Source organism: Dreissena polymorpha, chromosome 4, assembly GCF_020536995.1.
Source record: "Dreissena polymorpha isolate Duluth1 chromosome 4, UMN_Dpol_1.0, whole genome shotgun sequence".
NCBI lineage: Eukaryota > Metazoa > Mollusca > Bivalvia > Myida > Dreissenidae > Dreissena > Dreissena polymorpha.
Window position 1 is genome coordinate 2,884,202 of NC_068358.1, and position 13,777 is coordinate 2,897,978.

The window sequence follows — 13,777 nt, forward strand, 5'->3', positions numbered from 1 at the left end:
TAAGCACCAATTAATAACCTAAGGGATACATATTAAATGAATTTACACAACGTTCATTCTAGTCTAATTACTGTTATATATCATTCTAATGAAAACTGCAAAAATTTAATGATATGATGATTTAGATATAATAATTTGACAGACTTAATCCAATCTAACCTAAAATTTTTAAACATAGCATTTAATATGCTTTTATCTGTTTCCTCACTCACCATCATCATAAATGATCATGTAATCCCCCCCCCCACATTCCCCACGATCATTGCAACATGCACAACAGAAGTGCTTGCTGTACATATCACAGATTGCTGAATAAATTGTTAAAAGCCCGCCAAACAGTGAGCTGAGAAAGCCAGTTATCTGGGTCCCTGTCGGCTCGTGGACACTTGCTGTGCGGACTGGGATTCCTGCAAGAGATGCTCCAGGACCAGCGGTACCTTCTCCAGTCTCAACTTGACCGCCTCGGGAAGAATGTCGGTCTTCTGGAAGCGATTCAGCTTCCCTGACTGGTCAATGAATTTAATGGTGGTGGTTGTGGACTTCACGCCCAACTGAGTTCCATCGAAAAACTTCACCCAGATTTCACCGTTGGAATGCTGGGAAGCCCAGCCTATCTCCTGCACTAGCACTTGGCGTAAAATGTCCTTGCCAGTCATCTTGCGGACGTGGCTGCCAGTGGGAGAGGTATTGACACCTTGTGCCCCCATCATGGTGGAGTGTGTCCGGTCGTAACAGCTTTCGACAGGTTTAGCCTTTTCGCACTCCGTTACTGCGCTGACAACTGTGCCGTCAAAGGAGGTCATCTGAAATGTATGCTTTCAGTTTAGAGGCTGCAATTGAGAAATATAATGTTTCAATGACATTGGAAAGTTTTGAAATGGCATTAATTTTTTATCTTGACAAAATAACCACTTGTTGACCTTTCACAACTGTTCCTTTTCTTACCCTAATGTTGTAATTATTTATTTTAAAATCATGTGTTTTTTTTTGGTTTTTGTTAGAAAAAGTGTCAAGGACAACCAAAGTTTTTGATACGAGAAATTTTGTAGTAAATACTTTTTTAATTTTGTAAAATACCCGGTAGAAAAAGTAAAGTGTGAGTTCCAGTCAAACTCTGGACGAAATTGTTATCAATTTTAAAACAACACCTGTTGAATTTCAAAAAGAACATGCTGGGCATGTAAAAATGATTGATTCAGAACTTTAATATAATATATATAATAACAACTTTAATACAGTAAATACGGAAATGCATTTTTTTTAATCATCTACTATACCTCTTAATAGTTTAATTTGCACAATGAAACAGCATTCTATAACACGATATTTATCATAAGCACTGGGTCATCAACAGATAGAATAAATAATAACTTGAGTCTGGTCATTTTTCAGTCAAACATTTACAGCATGTTTTAAACAATGAACATTTTCGTGTATTTTTCCACAACCCCATTTGTAACATTTGTATGTAGCTTATTTAGACTGGGTATTATTAATTTGTTAAAAATTCTTTCAACAAACAGTGGAACATACATTGTTTTGTTAGGTTCCATTATTAAAACACACAATATAATTTATTTATTTTATTATGGTGTATTTTTAACACTGTTCTAAACTATTCTCAAACTTCTTTCCAGAGTTACTAAAAAGCAAAATCAAAAACGTATAAGCTAGCACATCAAACAATGAACTAACAGTGGGAGGTCGATTATTCTCGGAGGACCTATTGCTGTTATTGTGCTCATCACTGCCAGTGCCAATGCTGGCCGTGCTGAACTTCCCAGAATCATTCAGATTGGCCGAGTTGGGTCGACGACCAATAATAATGGGGAACAACTCTTCCCGCAGTGAGCATCGTTCTTGCACAGCCGCCACGACTGTTTCAAGGTCCCGACACTGCTGACGACACTGTTTCACATAGTCGAGAAGCTTCTGGGTCTCTTGTGTCAATCGCTGCTCCATGTCCGGGGATTCGAGAACCAGCGAGGTCCCCGTACGCTCAATGATTCTCATGCCTCGACTGCTTGATGTGAACTTGGCACCTGAAGAAACAATGTACAATTATGACATCATTCAACTTTGCAATTTTAGAAAAAAAATGTTCGAATATTTGTTTACAAGGTTAATTTTGTAGGTGATAATTACAACTATATTTTAGATAATAAGTTGTTGGAAAGCAGAGTTAATAATTTGAAAAGCGCATTTGTAAACAAAGCTTGTCTTGCTATACCACTTGTATTTCTATACAATTAGCAATGCTGAATGTATTGATAACAGATTGATTTTTATATTTTGGGTATATATTTTCCAAACACCAAACAGTGTAACACACCCATGCTCGTGCAGAAATAAACTGGTTTTGTATGAAGGTACATAGTTTGTATGATTATATCACAAGAGAAGTGCAAGCTGGGTACATGTATATAGAATATATGTATGCATCTGGACAGGAGAAACTAGAAATGCTGGGAATCACTTCAGGCACTGTTACAACAATGTGGAGAACGATATGGAATGGAAATAGGAGAGGTAGGTATAAAACAAAATATTCACACAGACACATCACATCATGTATGGGTTGTTACATGTACCACATACCGCTTAATGAAGCCGTTGCTACAAATCCAGTACATAGTGATAAAATACAGTTCATACATTTAGTTAAATTGTGCATGCATCACGCAGTCATCAATCAGTGAACTCTCAATGTGCATATGCTTACTCCAATCAATGACATCTGAATCATTGCAGCCTTTTCTACTTGCAAATGATTGCTGATAAGGCTTTTTGTCTGTGATGCAATTTAAACATATTAATTAACCATGCATGTTGCAAAATGCATTATTCTTAATACATACATTAGATAGAACATGTATAGTTTTAAGTGGATTAAATACAAGCAATTTTGTTAACGCAAAGCAGATCAATGAAAATAGTCCAGGCATGTGAAAAGAGACATGATAAAACAAACAACTTACCATCATAAAACACCGCCTCAAAATCCGAGTCTGGTCCATTCTCCATGAGCATACACTTGCATCGCTGCGTGTACAGGGTCACCTTAGGCGTCTTGGAGCGCACGAGCTTCACGAACCTTGAGGCATACTGGTACTTCTTCCAGTACTTCTCAGGCAGCTCTGTGTATGTGAAGGACTTCAGGGGGACGCTGGGAAGGGACACAGGCTGCTCCTCTACCGGGACGCCCTTGCCGTTGTTGGGCTGGTACACACTGACCTGCTGGCCATTGTTGGAGATAACGAAAACCTCGACCACCTTCTCCTCTTTGTGCTTCTGTTTAACAAACTCCAGGCAAACGTCACCGTTCTCCATGATGTTGACCACCGCATTCCGTGTACGCTGTCGAATTGGACGCAACCTTTTGGAGTCGATAGTCGAGCCCATTTCAGCCTCCCTCCTGCTGGAGTTGTCAGAGGTAGCTGGCTTTGAAGTAGCACCCTGTCGAAGATTCTGATCAGGTTTGCTTTTGAACAAGTCCTTAGATTCGTCAAAGTCTAAATCGTCGCAGGAATTACTTTTCATTGCCATGGCTGACGATCTTGGTTTATCGAAGGCCAGTTCATCGACAGAGTTACTTCTTGCGCATTTTTTCTGATTACTCATTTCCGTGCTGGTGTTCGTTGGCCGCGATGAATGAGCACTGTGATGGGAGTATTGTTCGTTCAGACTAGTTGGCTGTGAGTCAACCCCAAAGTCTAAAGTCTTCTTTGTATTCTGCAGACTGAACTCTCCTAAAGATGAGGCTTCAGACAAGCCACTCACTGAGGATACCGTGTGTTCTCTAGGACTCACTAGTTTCGTATCATTACTGTGAACAGATGCACTGCATGACCACCCTGACGTGGACGTGGTCTGGTATTTGGAGGGGTCAAACTGAGCCAAGTTCAGTCTGGGCATTTCCGCTGTCCTATGATTGTGCGATCGAGTTTCGACTTCACTGTTGGAATGTCTGCTCGCACTGCAATATCCAGTATCAGCACTAGCATACACAAAGTCTGCAGAATGATTGGTCTTTGGCGTGCGGTCAGAAAATGGCACACTCCTGTCGCCAGCTGGAGTGCTGACATACTTGTCGGGGAACATTTTCTCACTCTGTTTACATTCTCTCAACCGTACTGGCGGGGATGGTGGGTGGCGTAGGGCAGGAGAGGCGAGAGGGGCATAGCTGCATCCACTTGAGGATTTTTCACTACCGCTCACACTGTGCTCCCGATCCTCTGGGATCTGAGACTGTACCGGATGTACGGCTGGCAGGGGACGCTTGCTGGTTGTGCTAGACATACGAGACATGACACCTGTGGACATTGTGCCCCTACCACTGTCGATTGAAACCTCTGCAAGCTTGCGATCCTTTTTGTAGTCAGAAGTGCTCTCCTTCAGCATAAATGGATGCTTTATCACGTCTGAAAAAAGAAGCATTACATTTTTTATATCCAAGCATTAGTTAGTAAAATATTAACCAGAAATAATGACCTCAATAATAATTATAATAATAATTATAATAATAACAACAAACCTTAATGCAATTAACAATAAAGCATTTAAGTAGTTTTACACACAAAAAAACATTTCTAGAACATTAATTATATTATTATTACATTATTAAAATCATTTTTCTTACATGAATCATCACGAATAATGAAAGTATATTACATTATATAGTTAAGTATAAAGAATCATACCATGCAACTGGATGCGTTTCATTGGATTTTTCTGCAGCAGCTGATGAATCAGATCTTCTGCCTCTGGCGAGATGTTACACGGCAGGTCAAACTCCCCACTGATCACACGATTCAAGGTCGTCTTCACGGTGTCCGTGTCGAACGGAGGCGTGCCCACCAGGAATGTGTAGAACATGCAGCCCAGCGACCACACGTCAGCTTCCAGACCATGGGCTGAACGACTGGCAACTTCCCTGTAAACATAAAATGATAAAGAAACATTCAATGAAGATTTGCAAACTTAATAACATGTTTTTTATTTTGAAGTTCTATATGTTTTTAGTTTTGAAGTTCTCGTGAATTTTAGATGAGTATTTCAAAACTCTGTATAAAAATGTAACAATCAAGTGCTTTTTTTTTTAATGTTAGTTTAAAATGCAAAAATAAAATCAAGAATAAAACATCACACAAGTATCTTGACCTTTCTTTAAAAAATTAAGTATATAAATAAGTAAATACATACGGAGATATGTAGTTTGGTGTTCCACACATGGTGAAATGTTTCTCCTCTGGCCCATTCAGCCGCGTTGCCAGACCAAAATCAGCAATTTTCTAGAAATATTTAATAGATAATAAGCATTAACTACATGCTAATATTTTATTTATTTTTTTATACTTTTCTTGCCTAAGTAAATTAATTTATTGAAACTTATTTAAACATAGCAAACAGCAAAAGAAATATAACAACAATAAAAATATTAAAATAAGCATTAGCCGAAATTATTATATTTTTATTATTACCTTTTTTGCTTTTCAAACAAAGTGAAAAACAGTACAAAACTTACCACATCCATATCTTTAGATAGGAGAAGATTTGCAAGGGTGAGGTCCCTGTGGAGAATGCCATATGAGTGCAGGTAAAACATGCCTTCAATTATCTGCTTCATGTAGTGGCGAGCCTCGTCCTCTGAGAGCACTTTGCAGTTTGATTTCAAGTACCTATGTAGTTCGCCGTTATGGCACATCTCTAGGATAAGGTACACATAATTGTTGTCTTCGAAGTAGTTGTACAACTGGAATTGAAAAATATTTTCTTAAATAATTGCAATCGATTTTTATATTTAATGTTGTCTTATTATAATATACTGCAATTTATGTGGAATTATTTATAACAAATTTAGGCACATTTAAATTATTTAATATCATAAACCGCAATGTGTGCATAAATTAAAAATAAGGTACATTTAAACTATTCATTGTTGTTAAGCCTATATAATTTGTTTATTGCTGTTTATTTTATTGATTGACTTTGTTCACCTGTATCTCTATGCCAGCACTGAAATAATATTTGGATTTATTAATCCTATTACATCATGAGCAATCATCAACTCCGCTTAAAGTGCATGCAAAACACGTCCTTTCAAAGTCTGAATTGCAATGTTAAGTATTTAAAATATTCAGACAAAAATCAATATTTATACGAAAGATACACCATGCAATCAAGTTAGGCTCTATTGAGGAAAAAATGGATCATTAACTTTTATCTAATCTACATTGCTCACAGATCAGAAATCCAATAAGTAAACACCAGCTTTACTTACAAGTCAGACCAGTATAAAAAGAGCAAATTCTTAACTCCCAATCAAACAAACCACAGTTACTGAATGAAATGAAGTTATCAGTAGGCGATAAATCCACTTGCTTACTTATTCTGATATTTGCCCTAGTCTGATCATGTCACTACCATTACTGATCATTGAACTACCCAGATAGAAAATCTTAAGACTGTTTTATAGCCATGTTTGCACCTTCATTATCCCACCATTAAAGGCTGCAGAGAAAACTTGTTAGGACAAGTGCTCAGTGGGAACTGATTAAAGGATTACATTGATGTGCTATTTCAAATAGGGCAGCAGCAAACTTGCCTGAACACAATTTGAGCACTACCAATCAATTAATGTGCAAACTAATTAAAAACATCAGAGTAATCAATTAATATGATTGCCCACTTGCTCAGTCAAGTTTATAGCAGGACTATCAGTGGTAAAGTCACACATTTTACATGGATTGGTATCAATCATTAATTATATTTCTACAAACAGTGTACTACTACAATTGTATACCTTATACTTGTTGAGTGCAATCCAATACTCATAATGACAATTGAACACTGAACTTTAACAATGGCAAAAAGGACATGGTGACTTCTTCCATTGTGAAACATTCACAGTAGGAAATCGATAGATAAATACTATCTGTTTATTCCATTTGCAATTAATTCAGCTCATTATAAAATTGTATTGTCTATCATTCGATAAAATATTACAGCCTTCACTGTTAAACTCTTTGCATTATATTTGTGTTTTTTTTATGAGTAAAACCATGAACAATAAAAATAATATATTCCAGGGATAATTAATTCATATGAAGTTATTTGTTAAAAAAGGTATTCTTTAGTTTTATAACTGTAACATTGTATTATAATAGTTATACCTTTATAACAAATAATTTCATGGAAGAACACATTAGACAACAAGTTAAATGCGAAAGGAAAACATTGCATGATGTAATATCCCTAAAACAAGTCAATCATTAAGCAGTGTAAAAATTATGTAAAGTAATATGAGTTAGTACATCAAAATATTAAATTAAGATTATAAAACAACTGTTACCACATGCACAATGTGAAAACCATCAACTGAAAACTAAACTTACATTCTTATTCAAACAACTTTCCACATGTGCAATTTATAATAGTTGCTCCAAGTTTTTCTATTGCATTGAATTACATTTAACATTTTAATTACTTTTACGTGGATTTGTTTTTGGAATAATAAATAATTAAAACAAACAACTTCTAATCTACAAAGATAAAATAATATGTAGCTTTTTAGACATGGATTGATGGAAACATTGAAATTAACACATTTATAAGGAAATGTATTAGCACATTTGATAGCACAAAAACATGAGAGTACAGGGGCACTGGTATCACATGGAAGTTGTTGAATATTGAATGCTATCACTTACCTCCAATATAGATGGATGTTTTAACCTTGAATGAATCTCCACTTCTTTTTTTACCCGCGTTACCATGCCAGCTGCTTTCATAAGCTTCTTGTCAATCTACATTATTCAAATAAATAGTGCAGGTGCTTTACAATCTACACAAATTCATAATTTTATCAAGAGTAAGCTGTTAAATTTGTCATAACTTGACACTTTTCATTCAGATGGACATGGTATGAACAATTTCACTGCTAATATTTGATGTTGAATTGATACAATAAAAAATTGATCACATTCTGAATTTCACATTCAAGGCCAAGAAAAAGTTATAAAAAAACAAAACAAGTTCATTGTATTTAATTATTTTTACACACATTTGTTTAAAGAATTGCTTTATAGAGTGATACTATTTATACAAAAAGTTAATGTATCTGGTTATCTTCAGAACTTAATAAATAATAAGAAACACTGTAAAGGAAACAAACATACCATTTTGATGGCAACTTCTAATCCTGTTTTGCTTGCTTTTGCCCTGTACACACAGGCAAAACCACCTTTTCCCAAAAGGTTAAGGACACGATAGTCCTACAAAGTGGGAGAAAAGGAAACGTAAAAACTTAAATTGAAGAAAGGAAAACATTAGCACAAGACTGCTTCACAATTGCATGTTGAAACAGGCTGGGCAAGCAGTTAGTCATAGACAATATCAGAGGTGTGATTTAAGACCCACCTAAAGGGAAAAAATGCCCGCCTCCCCTTACCAAATTTAAAAAACAATCTGTAAAATTGTATTGACATTGAATCGGAGGAAAAAGCTGAACACAGTGACTTTTTCCTCTTTATATTTTGCAGCCTGTGACTTTTTGATTGGGGGAAAAAGCGTGATACACCATGCAATTGGGAAAAATAAAACATTATAAATGTTGTTCTTTATTTGTTAAATAAATTCTTAACAATATATTGCCAAATAAATTTTTATTCGTTATTTTTGACACATCAACAATTCAACATTTTGGTTTATAATCTTGGAAAAGCCTGGCTTTCCTTCTCCGTTTTTAATTTCATCAATTATTGACAAAACCATGCTTTGGTTATTTGGTTCTTGAGAATCGGATTAAAAGAATGCATGTAGCATGGATTTTTGACACTGAAATGGCTTTTTGTGTCTTACACACTTCGATACACTGCTTCGGTCTGCCATTTTGATTTTTTATTTGACACTTCGGTTTAGGTCATAAGAGCCAGTTGGGCGCTGTTAAAGTCATATAAAAAAAACTATATTTAACATTAAATTTTATAAGCATTTTGAATAGGTACACAGTATATTAATTGTGTATAAAAATTAGGATAAGTTTCAGGGCTTTACATCAGGAAATTTGGAAGCGGCCCTAAATTGGGAATTTCATGCGCGATAACTGCTCACAGGGTCTTTTTCATTGTGCAGAAGTATTAAAAGACACATTGTGGTGCATTCTTAATCATATTAGAGCTCATTGCTTTCAGTTTGGGAGATGCCCATTATGTCTAAGTAAATAAATAAATAAAATAAAAACAATATGGGAAATTCCCAGAGCTCCAAATAAGGGCCGTACAGCCGTAAATACGCCTTTTTCATGAAGATTTACGCATTTATTTTTATAAAGTGGACGTATAATTACGACATTAATATCCATTTTACGCATTTACGAAAAAAATCTGGCCGTACCGATACGTCTGTGTCAGCGCGGCGTGATTTGTTGGTCTCTAACCTAACGGCGCTTTTCATTAATTTAAATAACCGAAAAGTTGTAGACTGGGTTCATATATTATTGTCTATTCTGTCGCGTGATTTCCTGTAACTTGTAAATCCTTCAAAAACATTATGTCTGCGCGCAATGGAATGCCGGCTTAACCGAAAGCGGTTCAAAACAACACTTTGTTGTCATATAATGACTACATACCAGCGTTTTTTTTCACCTGTTTGGGAACAGGTCCTGTCCCCTAGAAATTGGGAATTTTTGAGTCGCGAAATCCTTCAAATTGGGAATTTTCGCGTTGTGAAATCCATCAAATTGGGAAATATCAAAAATCATACAAATACATCAACTGGAATCTATTTTATGTAGTAAACAATGCTTTTATACACTATCAATGGCATTCTGGGATAGGGTAGATCATAAGTCTGTATAACAAATACCAGTTTAATAAAAAAAAAATAAGAACTGGTTTTCCAGATAGAATTAATGGGTATTGCCGCAATATAACTGAAAATTGTTTAAAATGGCAAAAAAGCCCAATTGAAAAATTACTTGGTGTGGCAATTTGAGATAACTTGTCTAAATTAAAAGGACCAGCAGATGACCATTGTTATAATGGAAAACAGAAATTTAGGTTGCTAAATTTATGCTTGGCTGATTTTGTTTTGTTCACTTTCTTCAAGAAGTATTTTGAATTGTGACTCATTTTCTGGCTATTTATATAAAAACCACGATGCGAGTGTGCAAAATCGTCGGAAGTAGTTTACTTTTTAACTTCGCCGCGAGTATTTGAAGAGTAAAACGAGATTTCGGATTTCCATATTTGGGTTTGTTTACTACGCAAAGACGTCGCTACAAATAAAACGAAAACCCGGGAAAATATTTTGTCAAAGTCCGACGGCATTTCGAAATATCTATCATTCTTTTCAGATAAGGGTTTTATTTTGTATATTGAATCTGTATTTAACGAGAACGTTCAATAAACAACTGTCACCAACATGTGAAACATTGTTATCGAAGCGTACAAAACAAGGTCAATTTTACTACTATTGCCATATTTGGTTGACTGTTTCCCCGCCAGCATTCAATAATGCCGCATTATGTATGCCGACCGGGAAACAGTGAACTTGGTAACTAGGTGGCTCCACCTATCGGAAGTTGCGTCTGCCTCATTCTAAAAGAACAACAACAACTACAACAACAACCGTTTCCTTTTCATACTTGTTTACTAACTTCTGAAGTCATTTTGAGACAAAAAAAGATAGTCTATTTTGTATTTTCGAATCGATACGAGGCCGTTTTAATATAAACTATTTGGGATAAGACCGTTTTCTAAATTGGGAAGGTCCGTCGGCGATTTTGGGACCAGGTCCGGTTCCGATTGGGAACAGGGCCGTTTACCAGACCCTGTCAAAGAAGGAAAAAAAACGCTGCATATGGTGTTGTCTAACAATCCTGACATTAAATCTGTAAACCCAGAAAAAGACATTGTCGCCACGATATTAAACGATTTGATTGCATCGGTGGCTTAAAACGTTAGAAAACACGATGGGAAACGGACGAGACAGTGAAATAAGTGTTCATTTACTTAGCTTACTAGTTGGCTTGTGTTTTCTTGTCAAGAAAAATGAAGAAATAGTATTAGTCATGAGTTTTAATGTGTAGTTGTATTTGCATCATAATTCAGAATGGAAAACCTAATATAGTAACTGTTTCAGAAGCTACATATCATCGCTGTCGTTCTCAAACCTCGTAGCTACAAAATGCCAACTTTTCAGCAGAGAGAAAAAAACGTCTCATTTTTTTAAAACGATGTTTTAGAAATTGAAATTCTGTAAAAATACCAAACAAATGAAGCTGCAAAATACGGTATAAGCCGTAGAGGCGTTAGTCATACTGATAAGTCATACTGACAGTCAGATATGGTAGCTACGATATTTTGTCACCACAGTTTTGTCATTTTTATGAGGTACGACAATACGTCCTGATAGGAAACCTCGTAGTTGCAAATAAAAAAAATTATAAAAACGTTTTTGTCAAATTTGTCCAAACGAAATGATGTACCTATAGGTGAAATGGCGTCGCTACGACTTTTCACCGGGAAAAAAGCTAACAATCATTTTACAACATTTCGTCAATTGGCTTTTTCAAGGGCTCTGATTGGCGTAGAGCTACGAGATATAGCACAAAACACGCGCCAGACTTAATATATTCAGAAAAGACGAAAAAAATATTTTGAAAATTTTGGAACTACGAGGTTTGAGAACGACAGCGACGATATATTTATTATAATTGCTGCAAATGTTTCTGTAAAGTCAGTTATACACCCATCAATATCCAAGAACACGGGTAGTACAGTACTACCTGTATTTTTGGATATGGTAGTACAGGTACTAATTTTTAAGCGTTACTCCTTTTCTTTCTGTCAGTGGCAGTACCGTTACTAATTTCACAATTCCTTATCTGGAGCTCTGAATTCCTCTACCAATTTTGGGAAAAAAGACCTTACTTTCAATTGGGAACTCCGAAGGGGCCAAATTTGGTCCCTGTTATATAAGCCTTATAAGGGTGAAAAGCCCCGAGTTTAATTAAAAAGGCACAATAAAAAGTAAAGACTCGCCTGCAGTAATAGAAGAACTGAATCGAGACTGTTTGGCCTTTAAACTGTTCTTTATGTGTGGCTCTACTCACAGCAATTTGTGTTAGATTTTTTTTAAAGCATATCTTTACACAAAGATTTTAAATCTAAATTGTTAAGAAATTTAATTCGTTTTACACATTTACACATTTTATCTGGAGCTCTGCTTTACAATGTTGAAATGGTTTAGGTTGAAAAACTAATCTGTTGCAGTCAATTATTTTACATTGATTATAGGTAAATCGGTTCAATAGAGCTCAATTCCACCCCACCTTACTATTAAATTTCAATATTATAATCAAATCAATATCCGCATATTTTAATTTACATCCATTTCTTTATTAATTTTATATTCCAGAGATTCCCCCATCAGATTTATTATGAACACAACTTATTTTGCTTGCCCCTGTCAGTGACAATGTGTGTCAACAAAAGGTTAAAATTAACACAGTATTATCATGATTATACTGCTAAACATGCGTTTATCAATATAGTTTAATAATTACATCATTTGTTAAAGTTATGAATACAAAAGCGACACGAAAAACAATATTCAGTGTAAAATACGTGTTAAACATAGGTACGCCAAATCCGTGGGAGTAGGAATGTAACCTAATTCCGCGATGTAAACACAAAAATTTACTTACATCAATACTTTCACTCATTTCGGAGTTCATTTTACGTCATTTGTCAAGATTTTCTAATACTTGTGTCGAACACATAAAAATCCATTTATATATGTACTGAAGAAAGTGAATAATCCAAACATTGTTTTCGGGTAATCATAATGTTTTCAAATTTCACCATACGCGCCTCGACATGAATCGGTTACCGATTCGTTAACTTTGTTTGTACTTCCGTTTCACAGTTAGCAGTTACCTCCCTTGATGGTCACAAACAACGCTTTAAAATTGCTCAAACATAATCAATATTTGATGGCCGGCTTCTTTAATTGTAAGGCATGTTCATGAGCAGTTTAACGAGCTCTTTAAAATTTGATTGTTAAGGATAGTTTTTAACCTTAGTGACAATTAATTGAACCGAAAACAACAGTAAAAGGCAGTTTAGATATGTGTGAATATTTGTAGTGGTTAACTGACCAACTGTATCGCAAAACAGTGTCAACTGGTAATTGATAATGTAAATACAAGAACATCGTTCGTTCTCAGAGCGTCTGCGATCTAGCATTTTTATTTATGCATAATTCTTTTGTTAATTAATACTAAAACCAAAGACCTAAAAAATCGCGATATTTTGTAAAAATGCTTTTAAAATGAGAACGGATACATTGAATGCAAACGATGAGTTATATGATGGCCTAAGGGCATTTTTATCACCTTGTTATTTATTATTTTGGTCGTTTTTGCATTACTATGCATGTGATTATTGCTTATGTATTGTCCGTTTTGTATATATAATGATGAACTGGAATAGTTCAAGTTATATGAATAAACTTTCTGTTCTGTATTTACGCGAAGGTCACACACTTACAATACTGTCTGTTTGTATTTTTGTTTATCACTGCATTAATATTAATGATTTTGCAGTGACCATTGAAGAAACGAAACGAAACGAAACGAAACGAAACGAACGAAACGAAACGAAGAAAATTCTCATCGTACCCGCCGTTTATCATCCGCGATGAAAAATCAAACTGAAATTCATAACGATTATAAAATCTTGGTTGGATTCGTAGGCATACATGAAGCTATAAA

At 35.3% G+C, this 13,777-nt stretch overlaps 1 protein-coding gene across 4 annotated transcripts; it reads right to left on the reverse strand.

Moving 5' to 3' along the window:
• Window positions 1-273: 273 nt before the first annotated feature.
• On the reverse strand, window positions 274-12,895 carry LOC127877962 (serine/threonine-protein kinase PLK4-like). Of its 4 annotated transcripts, XM_052424293.1 has the most exons (10): window positions 12,710-12,895; window positions 8,178-8,273; window positions 7,710-7,805; window positions 5,525-5,752; window positions 5,203-5,291; window positions 4,701-4,933; window positions 2,979-4,421; window positions 2,599-2,616; window positions 1,696-2,042; window positions 274-803 (listed from the first exon to the last, which is right to left on the reverse strand). In XM_052424293.1, the coding sequence occupies exons 1-10, from the start codon at window positions 12,737-12,739 to the stop codon at window positions 357-359; spliced, it is 3,027 nt and encodes a 1,008-aa protein (XP_052280253.1). In that variant the 5' UTR covers window positions 12,740-12,895; the 3' UTR covers window positions 274-356. The 4 variants fall into 4 exon arrangements, with proteins under 4 accessions (XP_052280253.1, XP_052280254.1, XP_052280255.1 ...); XM_052424294.1 differs by lacking the exon at window positions 2,599-2,616; XM_052424295.1 differs by lacking the exons at window positions 7,710-7,805; window positions 8,178-8,273; window positions 12,710-12,895 and adding an exon at window positions 6,281-7,021.
• Window positions 12,896-13,777: the final 882 nt, after the last annotated feature.